Source organism: Rhinoraja longicauda, chromosome 19, assembly GCF_053455715.1.
Source record: "Rhinoraja longicauda isolate Sanriku21f chromosome 19, sRhiLon1.1, whole genome shotgun sequence".
NCBI lineage: Eukaryota > Metazoa > Chordata > Chondrichthyes > Rajiformes > Arhynchobatidae > Rhinoraja > Rhinoraja longicauda.
The window spans coordinates 9687260-9704647 of NC_135971.1; the positions used below are offsets into that span (position 1 = coordinate 9687260).

Consider the following 17388-nt stretch of genomic DNA (forward strand, 5'->3'; position numbering starts at 1 on the left):
TTCCACGCCCCGACTCTCTTGAATTTCAGGCACTTTGCTGTAGTTATCTAGCTCTTCAATTCCTCTGCCATTTCTGTATTCCCATTATCACCACCCCTGTGTCTTATTTTGAGCCTCATAAAGGAAGACTTTGCCTATTGAAACATAACGAACTAGTTTGCAGCAAAGGAAGCCCTTTGTTTCGGAAAGGGCTTTGTTTAGTGTCATCCTAAATATTCCTGAATAAGATAACGATATTTGTCAATTTGTCGGTATGGTCATTTGCAAAATCCAATTCCGATTCTTCTGGTCCTTTTGAGACTTTTCGCCAATTCTTTAGATGGAATGTTGGCCCAGGGAAAGGTGAGGCTGGAACCATAAGGTTGAAAGGTGAGGGCGGAGTAGCAGCTGTCGTGAAAGATAAGACCTGAGCCCAGACCGGAGTCCACGTTGGAAGCAGGGTGAAGGTGCAGTTGGCAATGCAATGGTATGGAATGGAGCCAAGAAATGGGAAACAAAAACACAAGGGAACATAGATAGGCCAGCAGCCGGCAGCAAGGATTACTGAATTTCAAATATATCGTGTCTATCTTTGGTAGAAAGCAGAGTGTGCGGTTCATTTTTATCAGATTCCTTCAACTGTTTCTTCCAGCCATTTTATCCCGCCCCAGTCGTATTGAGGCACTCCTAACGTTTATCAACCGCTCCCACAAGTGGAATTTATTGGGGGTAATCAAGGGACTTTGACTCTCGCGTTACGTGTTCCTTATCTGATACTGCAGAGCGCACTTTGCACAAGAACGTTGAATCAGGAATAACCAGAAGGTAAAATGGCTTCGGCAGAGGAGGATGAGAGTTTAGCAGAAGAACTAATTTGTCCCGTTTGCCTGGATATCTTCACCGATCCGGTGTCCCTGCCGTGCGGACACAACTACTGCCGCTCCTGTATCACACAGTGTTGGGACAAGGAGGGGAGAAATTCCTGCCCGAAATGTAGAAAGGAGTTTGCAGACCGCACCCTGATTGGGAATTGGGCCTTGTCAAGCCTGGCTGAGAAAACTCACAAATTAAAGCTGAATCAGAAAGAAAAGAAAAGTAAACTTCACTGCGAGAAACATCAGGAAGAACTGAAGCTGTTTTGTGAAACTGACAAGATATTGGTCTGTGTGGTTTGTCGAGACGCGCGGGAACACAGAGACCACCGCTGCATACCGGTAGAAGAAGCTGTTGAAAACTACAAGGTAAAAGCAAACATCTTATGATCACATTCATTCTACATCGTTTTTCCCATATCCATCTCTTTAATTTTTTTTTACAAACCCATTTTCAGGCTCAGATCAAACCTTCCCTGGAATCTCTCACGAAAGAAAATTCAGAGACAAAGGAAATGGAACAATTGCAGAAAACAAAGATTTCTGGAGTTCGGGTAAGGTCTCCTCCTGTGCTGTGTGCTGCCGTGTAGATTTGTTCCCCTTGAAACAATACAATAATATCCCCGTTTCTCTAAACAGGAACAGTCTCGCAGTCTGCAGTCCCACATCACATCTGAATTCACTAAAAAGCGACAGATTCTCGCTGAGGAAGAGCAGCGCTTACTCAAAGATCTCAGGGAAGCAGAGGCGAAGAGCCTAGATTTGATGGAGAAAAATCTTCAAGCAATTCAAGAGAAGTTAAATTCTACGCAGGAGAAACTCATAGAGATGCAGGAACGGATGGATCAAAAAGACAGTGTGATATTTCTCATGGTAAGAATTTCTTATCAGTTTAGGCCAATCCAAGAGCACACAGAAAATGCATAACCTCTCGGGAATAAGTAGACTTTGACACTAAATGTATGATTGTTCCTCTGTTTCGCAAATTAAATGTTACCTTTAAACTGACACTAAAATCTAGGTACACCTGCATGCTGTGAGTGTGCCTGGTGTGGCGGGTGTGAGAGGCAGTTGATTAATTAATGGGAACTAACATTCAGTTGCACACCTTGACACTTATGCCAGATATCTATCTATCTATCTATCTATCTATCTATCTATCTATCTATCTATCTATCTATCTATCTATCTATCTATCTATCTATCTATCTATCTATCTATCTATCTATCTATCTATCTATCTATCTATCTATCTATCCATCTATCTATCTATCTATCTATCGATCTATCTATCTATCTGTCTATCTATCTGTCTGTCTATCTGTCTGTCTGTCTGTCTGTCTGTCTGTCTGTCTGTCTGTCTGTCTATCTATCTATCTATCTATCTCTAAAACTCAGATATTGTGTGTATGTATCAATATATATATATATATATATAGATATCAATATATATATATAGCTTTCTGAGATTTTGAAATTTGGTTGTGGACATGTGGACCTGCATCCAAGATGGTAAACCACAGCGCCACAATTTTAGCGCCACCGTTATCACCGCTCTCATGGCGACTGTTTAAAATAAGCACACAAGTCGCAGCGGGCAGCTTCTTCTCCTCCTCCTCCTTCAGCGACCGCTTCCACCGACGGCCCCATCGCGATTGCAGAAAAATGGCGGCCGCTCTCCTCCTCCTTCTGACGCTCCGCCATCTTGTGCGCACCTCCCGCCGCGCCACCGGCCTCGAGTAGTCACAGCCCACAGCCGCTGCGCCGCCCGCCTCGAGTAGTCTCAGCCCCCGCCGCCCTATCCGTCTCCCAACTCTGCGGGTCTCAGCCGCCGCACTGTCCGCCTCGAATAGACCCGGCTCGGCCAGGCCACAGAATCGGCCGCACTCCGGAGCTCCCTCCTCCTCCCTCCACGCACGGATAGTGATAAGTGGCTTTCGCCGCCAACGGGTCCGCAGGGGGGAGTGGGCGTGGGGACCCAGTGGGTGGAGGGGAGGGTGGGGTTAATAGGTGAGAGGAGAGAGTGTGGAAGGAGGGGGTGGGGTGTCAGAGAGTAGGAGTGAGTGAGAAAGGGGGGTGCGGAAAGGGGAGTATGGAGAGTGGGGTGGGGGAGTAGAGAGTGTGGGGGAGGTGGTGGAGGAGGAGAGAGTTGGGGTGGGGGGGGAGTGGAGCTGGGGAGGAGGGCAGGCAGGAGTGGGGAGGAGGGAAGAGTGGGGATGGGGGAGAGTGGCAGTGGGGATGGGGGAGAGTGGCGGTGGGGATGGGGAGAGTGGCGGTGGGGAGGAGAAGGGGTGGGGGGAAGGGAGACAGTAGGGGTGGGGGCGGGGGAGAGGGTGGTGGCGGGGGGAAGAGAGAGTGGGAGTGTGGGGGAAGGTGTACAGTGGCGATGGGGAAGAGAGGGAGAGTGGCGGGAGGGGGGAGTGGGGAGAAAGGGGGGTGAAGAGAAAGGGGATGGGGGAATGGGGGGAAGGGGGGTTGTGGGGGAAAGGGGGAGGGGGATTGGAGGAAAGGGGGGTGGGGGAAAGGGGGGTTGGTGATAGGGGGTCAAGGGGAGGAGAGGGTGCTGCACCAATGCAGGAGAGGGTTGGACCCAACGGGTCCACTTGGTCGTGTATCATCTAAATCCTGTTTGTATAATCAGTGTTTGATAACTGGGTGTTTTGCGTGACCCATTGTATGAAATCCTTTGCTAATGCAAAAACCATTATCAATACATTCATTTTAGAGTTGCAAGTAAACATGTCCCGTTTGGTCCACCACGCCGTTAACTTACCCACAGCGAGAAAATCCACCAGGTTTGTCTGCAGCGACACCAGGGATATCTCAAACCTGGGCCTGCCTATTGAATTATTTTTGACATTATCCATTGAATTATTTTTGACAAAATACATTTTCTTCCTCTTTCATCTTTGTCCTGTGTTCATCCTATCTGCACCGTTCCCGCGCTCTGTGCGTCAGAAGGTGTGATAATGCAGAATTTCCAACAGGCTGCAAGATTTAGTAGAAAATCCTGCTGTTAGATTGTCTGTGGTCAGTGTAAATCAATTAAAATTTGTCTTTTATTGATTCAGGAGGAAATTCGTCGGAAGAGGAGGTAGGAAATGTTCTGTACTGAAACCATGCATGATTTTTTTTTTTAAATTCAGAAAATCATTGTTGTTCATTCTGTAACCCAGCTGCTTATATTTACAGGATTAGTGACGAGGATTACACGTTGTCTGTAGAAGATGGGGCACCTGACGTTGCAAAATTCGATCGTCCCTTTTTACTGAAGAGAGTGTTGAGCGAATTGTCCTGTGGTAGTCCGCAAGGTAATGTTGATATAATTTATTTTTCTGGTGTAATAGAGATCGCTAGATGTTAGTTGGATACAAAAAGTGATATAAGTAATGGACACTTTAATAAAAACATATAGCCACCTGAACAACTATTCAACAACAAACACCTCATCACTATGTACCTACGATAATATTATGCCTCTGATCACTATTCCAAGCAACTCTCTCTCTTACTCGTTCAGCCCGTTGACTTCAACTCTGTTCATGGACATCCCCTGTTCCATGAATATTCCTAGCCGCTTCTCTTTTTATTTCCCCTCTCCCATGTAGATGGTTCTCCTTAATATACTTACTCCTAAACTCAGCGGAATCCATTCACGTCGGGGTAAAACTAATCCAGACTCGCAGGGCAGCAGAATCGAGCCGGTCTTGTGCTTTAATAAAAGCTCTATATTCGACACAACGTTACACCCTAATTGTAACCGTTACTTGATCGCATATATTTCTCTCTCAGTCGCAGGAACACGGTCTATTTCTCTTGGTGATCATTCTTTGCAAGAAGTTGTGAACCTGTCTGGAATATCATGACAAGTGTTACCACCCCTCTGACAATGTATTAATGCACACCCCTCATTTCGATTGCAGCGTCTGTGCCCAATTTATCTCTGCCTCCTCCTGTTGTACTTCGTGGTCCGGTACTTGTTGTACCTTTGTTGTGACTCTGGAAGGACCACGAGTACACATGTTTAAGATGTTATCATGGTGGAGCTTAACTCCAGGCTGTTTATTCCAATGCCGCCTGGATCCAGAGTGACCGCCTAATCACACCAATCACTTATATACACAGGCATACAAAGTAGTCCTTGGATACACAAAGTAGTCCCAGCAATATCACAACATCCCCCTTGTCTTATATATTACAACATCCCCCTTGTCTTATATAAAATTGTTTTCTTTACCATTCGAGGGCTAAAATATATTTAACAAACAAAACCAAAACACCATTGCTTTTTGTAAACAAAACCAATAACACAAACTAAACACAATTAAACACAATTGCTTTTTTTCGCGATCATGGTGGTCACTCCTCTGCGGAATTTCACTCATCGCCGGGTGGTCACTCATCTCCGGGTGGTCACTCACTCCGTGTGGTCACTCATCTCCGGGTGGTCACTCATCTCCGTGTGGTCACTCACTCCGTGTGGTCACCACAGATATATACATTTATACAAAAGCATCAAATATAATACATTAAGCTTTCATTACACAGATCACTACACAGGTCATTAAACACAAAATATTCATTTTGTTCCATATCTTCCCCTCAAGAAGACGTGCTGTGTAGATCAAACGTAGTGTAGGCTCTAGATGCTCCACCACCATGATTTGCCTGCCACTGCTGGCCTCCCACTGCTGGGCTGGCACTGCTGGGCTCCCACTGCTGGGCTGGCACTGCCGGGTTGGCACTGCTGGGCTCCCACTGCTGGGCTCCCACTGCTGGGCTCCCACTGCTGGGCTCCCACTGCAGGGCTCCCACTGCTGGGCTCCCACTGCTGGGCTCCCACTGCTGGGCTCCCACTGCTGGGCTCCCACTGCTGGGCTCCCACTGCTGGGCTGGCACTGCTGGGCTCCCACTGCTGGGCTGGCACTGCTGGGCTCCCACTGCTGGGCTCCCACTGCTGGGCTCCCACTGCTGGGCTCCCACTGCTGGGCTCCCACTGCTGGGCTCCCACTGCTGGGCTCCCACTGCTGGGCTGGCACTGCTGGGCTCCCACTGCTGGGCTGGCACTGCTGGGCTCCCACTGCTGGGCTCCCACTGCTGGGCTCCCACTGCTGGGCTGGCACTGCTGGACTCCCACTGCTGGGCTGGCACTGCTGGACTCCCACTGCTGGGTTGGCACTACTGGACTCCCACTGCTGGGCTCCCACTGCTGGGTTGGCACTGCTGGGCTCCCACTGCTGGGCTGGCACTGCTGGACTCCCACTGCTGGGTTGGCACTACTGGACTCCCACTGCTGGGCTCCCACTGCTGGGTTGGCACTGCTGGGCTCTCACTGCTGGGCTGGCACTGCTGGGCTCCCACTGCTGGGCTGGCACTGCGTGGTCCGGTACTTGTTGTACCTTTGTTGTGACTCTGGAAGGACCACGAGTACACATGTTTAAGATGTTATCATGGTGGAGCTTAACTCCAGGCTGTTTATTCCAAGGACGCCTGGATCCAGAGTGACCGCATAATCACACCAATCACTTATATACACAGGCAGACAAAGTAGTCCTTGGATACAAAAAGTAGTCCCAGCAAAATCACAACATCCCCCTTGTCTTATATATTACTACACCTCCCTCCCTCTCAGGTTTATACATCAGCTTTTCTCCGTAGTCAGGAATTTACATTCCACATTGCAATCTCTCCTCCTTCAATCAATCTCTGCCACAAAACGAATTAAACGGGTGGCATAAAAATGTTGTCCATCCAATATAGTTTGGTGCATCTCCGGGAAATGTGGTCGTTTTCCGCCCGCCTGTGCCCGAGGCCGATCGGCCTCTCCCCCGGTCCCGGGGCAGTGCTGCCCGAGTCTCCCCCCGACCCCCGGGGACTCTCTGATTCTCTGCTTCTCCCACCAGTCTCCGTCACCCTGGATGTTGAAACAGCGGGTCCGGGGCTCGAGGTGTCTGAGGATCGGAAGAGGGTGAGATGGACCGGGACACGGAGGAGTCTCCCTGACACCGGGAAGAGGTTTACAGGCAGTGCGTGTGTGCTGGGATCGGAGGGATTCACATCGGGGAGACATTACTGGGAGGTGGAGGTGGCGGGGAGTGAGGGCTGGAGTCTGGGAGTCGCCGCAGAGTCTGTGGAGAGGAAACAATGTGTCACACTGACCCCGGTGACTGGAGTCTGGAGCATCAGGCGGTGGGATGACCAGTTTGATGCAGTCACCTTCCCTCCATCCCGTCTCCCCGCCCGTCCCATCCCCGTGAGGATGGGAGTTTATCTCAGTTACGAGTCCGGGACAGTTTCATTTTACGACGCGGACAACAAGTCCCATCTCCACACCTTCACTGGGAATAAATTCACGGAGAAACTTTATCCTTTCTTCGAGCCTTGGTATAAAGGCTACTGGCTGAGAATCTGCTCCGGTTCCGCTCCGGGTGTGTAAAAGGGTCGGGTCCCGGGACCGGCGTCAGGAGCGGGGCTCAGGTGCTGTGGGGCAGAAACCCGGTGGACAACAGGTCGGCGCTGAACGGCTCCCATTTAATCCCCAAATTCCGCGTCGTAAAAAACCCCAGTGAGCGCGGAAATAAAACCAGGGGGAATGTAAATGTGGGAAGACTGAAATAAAGAGCAACTGAAATAAGAGCTGTCGATCCATTCATTTTAACGCGTTAACTGCGTCCGGCAACGGAACAGAAATTACTTTAGTGAAAATATAAAGATTGAAACAATCGTCCTTCCCGCGGGTTCAGCAGCGGCCGCGGGCGGCGGGTCCTGAACTCCCCCGAGTCCTAAAGTCCGCCGAGTAATTGTGTCTTGTGCAGGGGCACCTGGAAATGGGCGTTAAGGAAACGTGCAATTAACAGAGGCGAACTAAAAATATGGAGGGGAGATTGAGGGGGTTGGGAGGCCGGGGGGTGGGGGGGGGGGAGAGAATGCACAGAATGCGCGGCACAGGTCGCTGCTGATTATGTGAAAACGTTAAATTCATGGTTGAATCCCGCAGCCGTGCGCTGCCCGGAGAGGATTTAACAGATTATTATACTCGTGACTTTTAACCGATCAGGAATGCAACGCGTAACTTTTGATCGAAACCTATAAAACTAGACCCATTATCAGTCAGGATGTCCAACGGTGGAAACGAAAGACACAAAGTGCTGGATTAGCTCAGCTGGTCACGTCGTAACTCTGGAGAACACGGGTGGGTGAATAGACAAGAGGCGAAGGGTTTGGACACGAAACGTCGCCTATCCATGTTCCCCTGAACCGTGCCCACCTGCTCAATTGCACCTTATGTGTGTTTTCTTTGCAAATCAGCAGTTCCTCGTGTCACGGTGCCAACTGATGCAACTGTCTGAGATTCTGCTCTACGGTATATGTTGGGATTATGTATCCAGATTATTATCGCTTCTTCTTTTAAGGCCAGTCATCTTGATTCATACGCCCCAGTTCCTCTCAACTAACAAACATCAGAATGTTTTCACGTGTTGATATATCATTGCATTTGATCGGTTACCGGGCCAGGGAATCATTCGATACGACGAGGGCTGATGAGATGACACAGGGAGCAAAGGTGGAGTGAAATGGATCGAGAGGAACAGTGGGGCAGGTTGTAACACACGGAACTCTAGCTGAAGTTGGGTGACAGGCGAATGGTGGAACCTCAGTAGGTAACCGCTACACAGCAACATCCAACTCATACTTTTCTGATTCTGACACGTAATTGCACACGGAAATCAAACAGGTAACATGTTGGTAGCAGTCAAAGGAAACGGTTTATTTTCCCCTCACCACACAGCACTGGCCCGTTCATTCCACTTTCTACATCTTCACCGACAGTATCCCAGCCCGGCATTTCATCCCAGCATCTAATCATAATTGCATGTGTTCCGGTCCCATCCCATAGCCACCTATCCACGTGAAGACAATATTTCATCCCTATCATTCTATGTTATCCGACATTCCCGCGCACTAACTGGATAGTATCGGTAATTTACAGAGGCCAATTAAACCTACAAACCCGCACTTTATTTTCGGTTGTAAGGGGAAATCGGACAACCGGAGGAAACCCACGAGGTGAGAGAGGTTAAACCAGCAAACTGCACACAGACGGCACGCAGGGTCAGGATAGAACCCGGGTCTCTGGCGCTGTGAGGCAGCAGCTCTACCCAGTGTGCCTGCTCTCTGCCCTTCCCCTTTCTAAGAAACGCCGCTATTTCTCCCCCCCCCCCCCCCCCCCCCAGCAGATGCTGCTCGACCCGCTGCGTCTCTCCGGCAGTTTGTTTCTTCTGCGCTTCTTTCCCGCTCCAGACATAATCAGGCAGATTTAGTGTTTTGTGTAGGAAGGAACTGTAGATGCTGGTTTACACTGAAGATGGACACAAGATGCTGGAGTGAATCAGTGGGTCAGGCAGCATCTCTGGAAAAAAAGAATAGGCGACGTTTCAGGTTAAGACCCTTCTTCAGAATGTGAGTCAGCGGAGAGGGATACTGGAGGTTTGAAAAAGGTACAAACGAAATACGAGCCGGCACCGATCACCAATGATCGCCAGAGCCCACAATGGTCCATTGTTGGCAGTGGAAGAGGCGATAACGAAGGAATACGAACAGTGAAACTATCAGGACCACTCAGAGGACGGAGGGACGGGCAGAGTGGGAGCGCAAGAGTTAATTGAAATTAGAAAAATCAATATTCATGCCGCTGGTTTGTAAGCTGCCCAAAGGCTGTTCCTCCAATTTTGCGTGAGGTCTCATTCAGACAGCGGAGGAGGCCCAGGACAGAAAGGGCAGTCCGGGAATGGGAAGGTGAGTTACAATGTTTGGCAAACGGGAGATCGCGGAGGCCAAGGTTCAATGTCTTGTCAACTGTTCCCTGTAGTGGAGTTCGCCTGGAGTTGCCACGACACCTTGTGCCCTCGCCCTGTCTGAAGAAGGGTCTCCACCCGAAAAACGTCACCCATTCCTTCTCTCCGGAGACGCTGCCTGTCCCGCTGAGTTACTCCAGCTTTTTGTGTCCATCTCCGCCGGTTGAAACCACCATCTGCAGTTCCTTCTTGCCCACTCCTCCCCTTTAGTGTTCGTGCCCTGACACTGTAGCGCGGCGATTGGACAATCGCGACATCTCAGGTGTTCAGCGCCTCCCCGAAAGCGGAATCAGGAAGTGGCGAGAATCAACATGGCCACCGAACGGCAGGTTGAGAGTTTACGCCAAGAACTAATTTGTCCCGTCTGCCTGGATATCTTCACCGACCCGGTTTCCCTGCAGTGCGGACACAACTTCTGCCGCTCCTGTATCACACAGTGTTGGGACAAGGACGGGAGAAACTCCTGCCCGGAATGCAGAGCGGAGTTTGCAGACCGCACCCTGATTGGGAATTGGGCCTTGTCAAACCTGGCTGAGAAAACTCACAAATTAAACCTGAATCCGAAAGAGAAGGAAAGTAAACTTCACTGCGAGAAACATCAGGAAGAATTGAAGCTGCTTTGTGAAACTGACAAGATATTGGTCTGTGTGATTTGTCGAGACGCGCGGGAACACAGAGAGCACCGCTGCATACCGGTAGAAGAAGCTGTTGAAAACTACAAGGTAAAAGCAAACATCTTATGATCACATTAATTCTACATCGTTTTTCGCATATCCAACTGTTTAATTTCCTTTTTTTTTTACAAACCCATATCCAGGCTCAGATCAAATCTTCATGCGAATCTCTCACGAAAAAAAAATCAGAGACACAGGAAATGGAACAATTGCAGAAAACAAAGATTTCTGGATTCATGGTAAGGTCTCCTCCTGTGATGTGTGATGCCGTGTAGATTTGTTCCCCTTGAGACAACATAGTAATATCCCCATTTCTCTAAACAGGAACAGTCTCGCAGTGTGCAGTCCCACATCACATCAGAATTCACTAAAAAGCGAAAGATTCTCGCTGAGGAAGAGCAGCGCTTACTCAAAGAACTCAGGGAAGCAGAGGCGAAGAGCCTAGATATAATGGAGAAAAATCTTCAAGCAATTCAAGAGCAGTTAAATTCCATGCAGGAGAAACTCACAAAGATGCAGGAACGGATGGATCAAAAAGACAGTGTGATATTTCTAATGGTGAGAATTTATTTTCAGTTTATGCCAATCCAAATGCACACAATAAATGCACAACTTCTCGGCAATAAGCGGAGAACTTTACGCTAAATGTTTGATGGTTCCTATGTTTCCCAAGTTAAATATTACATTTAAACTGACACTAAAATCTTGGTACACCTGCATGCTCTGAGTGTGCCTGGTGTAGCGGGTGTCAGAGGCAGTGCATCAATTAATGAAAACTAACATTCAGTTACACACCTTGGCACTTATGCCAGATATACCATCTAAATCCTCTTTTTTGTATAATCAGTGTTTGATAACTTTAGGTGTTTTGCTTGGCCCATTGGATGAAATCCTTTGATAATGTAAAAAAACATTATCAACACATTCATTTTAGAGTTGCAAGTAAACATGTCCCGTGTGGTTCACCTTTCCTGTCTATTGAAATATTTTTGACATAATACATGTTCTTCCTCTTTCATCTTTGTCCTGTGGTCCCTCATCCCATCTGCAACGTTCCCGCGCTCTGTGCGTCAGAGGGTGTGATACTGCAGAATTTCCAACAGGTTGCAAGAATTAGTAGAAAATCCTGCCGTTGGATTGTGTGTGGTCAGTGTAAATCAATTAAAATTTGGCTTTTATTGATTTCAGGAGGAAATTCGTCGGAAGAGGAGGTAGGAAATGTTCTTTACTGAAACAATGCATGATTTAAAAAATTAACTCAGAAATTCATTGTTGTTCATTCTGTAACCCAGCTGCTTATATTTACAGGGTTAGTGATGATGAACACATATTGTCTGTAGAAGATGGGGCACCGGACGTTGCAAAATTCGATCGGCCCTTTTTACTGAAGAGAGTGCTGAGCAAATTGTCCTGTGGTAGTCCGGAAGGTAATATTGACTTAATTTATTTTTCTGAAGTAATAGAGATCGCTAGATGTTAGTTGGATACAAAGAGTGATATGAATAATGGACACATTAATGAAAACATACAGCAATCTGTTGAAAACAACAGCAGGGGGACCAACATTCTGCCAGGCAGGTTTGCTAGTGCAACAAGTGTGGCTTTAAACTAACTAGTGGGGGGGGTTTGACAAGTTGGGAATATGAAGATGGAGTTAAAGGGGAAGCGAATACAGGAGAAATTGCGAAGGAATCTCGAATGAATGGGAAGAGAAGTCCTAGAAGGAATAAGAGAGTAAGATCAGGGCCAATTGTGACCGGTGTGAGAGGGGAGGTGAATACCAAAGTTAAAGTGTTGTATTTAAATGAGCGAAGTATAAAAAATAAAGTGGATGAGCTTGAGGCTCAGTTAGACATTGGCAAGTATGATGTTGTGGGAATCACTGAGACATGGCTACAGGAGAACCAGGGCTGGGAACTGAATATTCAGGGGTACACAACATATAGAAAAGACAGACATGTAGGCAGAGGGATGGGGTCGCTCTGTTGGTAAGGAATGATATTCACTCCCTTGCAAGGGGTGACACAGAATTAGGAGACGTAGAATCAGTATGGATAGAAATGAGGAATTGTAAGGGTAAAAAGACCCTAATGGGAGACATCGACAGGCCCCCAAACAGTAGCCTCGACATAGGGTGCAAGTTGTATCAGGAGCTAAAATTAGCATGTCGCAAATGTAATGTTATGGTGGTTATGGGAGATTTCAACATGCAGGTAGACTGCGAAAATCAGGTTGGTAATGGACCCCAGGAAAGAGAGTTTGAGGAGTGCCTCTGAGACGGATTCTTAGATCAGCTTGTACTGGAGTCTCCCAGGGAGAAGGCAATTCTGGATTTAGTGTTGTGTAATGAACCCGATCTGATAAGGGGACTCGAGGTAGAAGAGCCATTTGGAGGCAGTGATCACAATATGATAAGTTTTACTCTACAAATTGAGAGGGAGAAGGGAAAATCGGAAGTGTCAGTATTACAGTATAGCAAAGGGGGTTACAGAGGCATGAGTGGCCAAAATTGACTGGAAGGAGGCCCTAGCAGGGAAGACGGTGGAACAGCAATGGCAGGTATTCCTGGGAATAATGCAGAAGTTGGAGGATCAATTTATCCCAAAGAGGAGGAAAGATTCTAAGGGCAGTAAGAGGCACCCGTGGCTGACAAGTGGTCAAGGACAGCATAAAAATAACAGAGAAGAAGTATAACATAGCAAAGAGTGGGAAGCCAGAGGATTGGGACTCTTTTAAAGAGCAACAGAAGATAACTAAAAAGGCAATATGGGGAGAAAAGATGAGGTACGAGGGTAAACTAGCCAATAATATAAAGGAGGATAGTAAAAGATTTTTTAGGTATGTGAAGAGGAAAAAAATAGTCAAGGCAAATGTGGACAGAAGCAGGGGAATTTATTATGGGGAACAAGGAAATGGCAGACGAGTTGAACCGGTACTTTGGATCTGTCTTCACTAAAGAGGATACAAACAATCTCCCAGATGTTTTAGTGGCCAGAGATCCTAGGGTGATGGAGGAACTGGAGGAAATCCACATTAGGCAGGAAAACGTTTTGGGTAGACTGATGAGACTGAAGGCTGATAAATCCACAGGGCCTGATGGTCTGCATCCCAAGGTACTTAAGGAGGTGGCTCTAGAAATCGTGGATGCATTGGTGATCATTTTCCAATGTTCTATAGATTCAGGGTCAGTTCCTGTGGATTGGAGGGTAGCTAATGTTATCCCAATTTTTAAGAAAGGAGGGAGAGAGAAAACGGGAAATTATAGATCAGTTAGTCTGACATCAGTGGTGGGGAAGATGCTGGAGTCAATTATAAAAGACGAATTTGTGGAGCATTTGGAAAGCAGTAACAGGATCGTTCCGAGTCAGCATGGATTTAGGAAGGGGAAATCATGCTTGACTAATCAACTGGAATTTTTTGAGGATGTAACTAGGAAAATTAACATTGGAGAGCCGGTGGATGTGGTGTACCTCGACTTTCAGAAAGCCTTTGACAAGATCACATACAGGAGATTGGTGGGCAAAATTAGAGCACATGGTATTGGAGGTAGGGTACTGACATGGATAGAAAATTGGTTGACAGACAGAAAGCAAAGAGTGGGGATAAATGGGTCCCTTTCAGAATGGCAGGCAGTAACTAGCGGGGTACTGCAAGGCTCGGTGTTGGGACCGCAGCTATTTACAATATACATTAATGACTTGGATGAAGGGATTAAAAGTACCATTAGCAAATTTGCAGATGAAACAAAGCTGGGTGGCAGTGTGAACTGTGAGGAAGATGCTATGAGGTTGCAGGGTGACTTGGACAGGTTGTGTGAGGGGGCGGATGCATGGCAGATGTAGTTTAATGTGGATAAGTGAGAGTTTATCCACTTTGGTGGTAAAAATAGGATGGCAGATTATTATCTGAATGGTGTCAAGTTAGGAAAAGGGGACATACAACGAGATCTGGGTGTCCTAGTGCACCACTCTCTGAAAGGAAGCATGCAGGTACAGCAGGCAGTGAAGAAAGCCAATGGAATGTTGGCCTTCATAACTAGATGAGTTGAATATAGGAGCAAAGAGATCCTTCTGCAGTTGTACAGGGCCCTAGTGAGACCGCAACTGGAATACTGTGTGCAGTTTTGGTCTCCAAATTTGAGGAAGGATATTCTTGCTATTGAGGGCGTGCAGCGTAGTTTACTAGGTTAATTCCTGGAATGGCGGGACCGTCATATGTTGAAAGACTGGAGCGACTAGGCTTGTGTACACTGGAATTTAGAAGAATGAGAGGGGATCTTATGGAAACGTATAAGATTATTAAGGGGTTGGACACGTTAGAGGCAGGAAACATGTTCCCAATGTTGGGGGAGTCCAGAACAAGGGGCCACAGTTTACGAATAAGGGGTAGGCCATTTAGAACTGAGATGAGGAAGACATTTTTCAGTCAGAGTGTTGTGAATCTGTGGAATTCTCTGCCTCAGATGGCAGCAGAGGACAATTCTCTGAATGCATTCAAGAGAGAGCTAGATAGAGCTCTTCAGGATAGCGGAGTCAGGGGTTATGGGGAGAAGGTAGGAACGGGGTACTGATTGAGAATATTCAGCCATGATCACATTAAATGGCGGTGCTGGCTCGAAGGGCCGAATGGCCTACTCCTGCACCTATTGTCTAATGAACAGCTATTCAACAACAAACACCTCATCACTATGTAACTGCGATAATATTATGCCTCTGATCATTATTCCAAGGAACTTTCTCTCTTTCTCGTTGATCTTTTTGACTTCAACTCTGTTCATGGACACCCTCTGTTCCATGCATATTCCTTGCCGCTTCCCTTTTTATTTGCTCTCTCGCACGTGGATGGTTCTCCTTAATATACTTACTCCTAAACTCGGTGGAATTCATTCACATCGGGGTAAAACTAATCTAGACTCACTGGGCAGCAAAAACGAGCCAGTCTTGCGCATTAATAAAAGCTCTATATTCGACACAACGTTACACCCTGATTTGTATTCACAAAATGCTGGAGTAACTCAGCAGGTTAGGCAGCATCTCGGGAGAGAAGGAATGGGTGACGTTTCGGGTCGAGACACTTCTTCGTTACACCCTGCGTTACACCATGATTGTAACCTTTACTTGATCGCATATATTTCTCTCTCAGTCACAGGAACACGGTCTATTTCTCTTGGTGATCATTCCTTGCAAGAAGTTGTAAACCTGTCTAGAATATCATGAAAAGATTTACAACCCCTCTGATAATGTATTAATGCACACCCTTCGTTTCGATTGCAGCGTCTGTGCCCAATTTATCTCTGCCTCCTCCCTCCGTCTCAGGTTTGCCACCAGCTTTTCTCCTTAGTCAGGAATTTACTTTCCACATTGCAATCTCTCCTCCTTCAACCAATCTCCGCCACAAAACGAATTAAACGCGTGGGATAAAAATGCTGTCCATCCGATATAGTGTGGTGCAACTCCGGGAGATGTGTTTGTTGTCCGCCCGCCTGTGCCTGCGGCCGAGCGGCCTCTCCCCCGGTCCCGGGGCCGCGCTGCCCGAGTCGCCCCCGACACCCGGGGACTCTCTGATTCTCTGCTTCTCCCCCAGTCTCCGTCACCCTGGATGTGGAAACAGCGCATCCGGAGCTCGAGGTGTCTGAGGATCGGAAGAGGGTGAGACGGACCGGGACCCGGAGGAGTCTCCCTGACACCGGGAAGAGGTTTACAGTCCGGGCGTGTGTGCTGGGATCGGAGGGATTCACATCGGGGAGACATTACTGGGAGGTGGAGGTGACGGGGAGTGAGGGCTGGAGTCTGGGAATCGCCGCAGAGTCTGTGGAGAGGCAGAGATCGGTCACACTGACCCCGGAGACTGGAGTCTGGAGCATCAGGCGGTGGAGTGATGGGTTTGATGCACTCACCTCCCCTCCATCCCGTCTCCCCGCCCGTCCCATCCCCGGGAGGGTGGGAGTTTATCTCAGTTACGAGAACGGGACCGTTTCATTTTACGATGCGGACACCAAGTCCCATCTCCACACCTTCACTGGGAATAAATTCACGGAGAAACTTTATCCTTTCCTCGAGCCTTGGCATGAAAGCCAGTGGCTGGAAATCTGCTCCGTTCCGCTCCGGGTGTGTAAAAGGGTCGGGTCCTGGGACCGGCGTCAGGAGCGGGGCTCAGGGGCTGTGGGGCAGAAACCCGGTGGACAACAGGTCGGCGCTGAACGGCTCCCATTTAATCCCAAAATTCTGCGTCGTAAAAAAAACCCCAAGTGACCGCGGAAATAAAACCAGGGGGAATGTAAATGTGGGAAGAGAGAAATAAAGAGCAACTGAAATCAGAACTGTCGATCCGTTCATTTTAACGCGTTAACCGCGTCCGGCAACGGAACAGAAATTACTTTTGTGAAAATATAAAGATTGAAACAATCGTCTTTCGCGCGGGTTCAGCAGCGGCCGCGGGCGGCGGGTCCTGAGTTCCCCCGATTCCGAAAGTCCGCCGAGTAATTGTGTCTTGTGCAGGGGCGCCTGGAAATGGGCGATAAGGAAACGTGCAATTAAGAGAGGCGATCTAAAAATATGGAGGGGAGATTGAGGGGGTTGGGAGGCCGGGGGGTGGGGGGGGGGGGGGAGAATGCACAGAATGCGCGGCACAGGTCGATCCTCATTATGTGAAAACGTTAAATTCATAGTTGAATCCCGCAGCCGTGCGTTGCCCGGAGAGGATTTAACAGATTATTATACTCGTGACTTTTAACTGATCCGGTGGGCAACGCGTAACTTTTGATGGAAACCTATAAAACTAGACCCATTATCGGTCAGGATGTCCAACGGTGGAAACGAAAGACACAAAGTGCTGGATTAGCTCAGCATGTCACGTCGTAACTCTGGAGAACACGGGTGGGTGAATAGACAAGAGGCGAAGGGTTTGGACCCGAAACGTCGCCTATCCATGTTCCCCAGAACCGTGCCCACCTGCTGTACTGCACCTTATGTGTGTTTTCTTTGCAAACCAGTAGTTCCTCGTGTCACG

General features: G+C 48.0%; 1 protein-coding gene and 1 pseudogene across 2 annotated transcripts; both read left to right on the forward strand.

The window, feature by feature from the left end:
* The first annotated feature begins 250 nt into the window (after nucleotides 1–250).
* LOC144603104 (E3 ubiquitin-protein ligase TRIM39-like) lies at nucleotides 251–7287 on the forward strand (annotated as a pseudogene). The gene is made up of 3 exons (XR_013548541.1): nucleotides 251–1220; nucleotides 1310–1405; nucleotides 6755–7287. The product of XR_013548541.1 is annotated as an E3 ubiquitin-protein ligase TRIM39-like (transcript).
* A 2730-nt stretch (nucleotides 7288–10017) lies between these two features.
* LOC144602813 (nuclear factor 7, brain-like) lies at nucleotides 10018–16916 on the forward strand. The gene is made up of 7 exons (XM_078415936.1): nucleotides 10018–10428; nucleotides 10524–10619; nucleotides 10705–10938; nucleotides 11569–11591; nucleotides 11689–11836; nucleotides 15972–16487; nucleotides 16878–16916. Exons 1-7 carry the CDS (start codon nucleotides 10018–10020, stop codon nucleotides 16914–16916), a joined length of 1467 nt encoding a protein of 488 aa, XP_078272062.1.
* Nucleotides 16917–17388: the final 472 nt, after the last annotated feature.

Excerpts from the sequence above, each read along its gene's own strand:
- LOC144602813 (XM_078415936.1), top strand. The coding sequence starts at position 10,018 with ATGGCCACCGAACGGCAGGTTGAGAGTTTACGCCAAGAACTAATTTGT. Across the intron at positions 10,620-10,704 it reads CAAAGATTTCTGGATTCATG|GAACAGTCTCGCAGTGTGCA; the intron begins GTAAGGTCTCCT and ends TTCTCTAAACAG. Across the intron at positions 16,488-16,877 it reads TCTGCTCCGTTCCGCTCCGG|GGGCGCCTGGAAATGGGCGA; the intron begins GTGTGTAAAAGG and ends TGTCTTGTGCAG.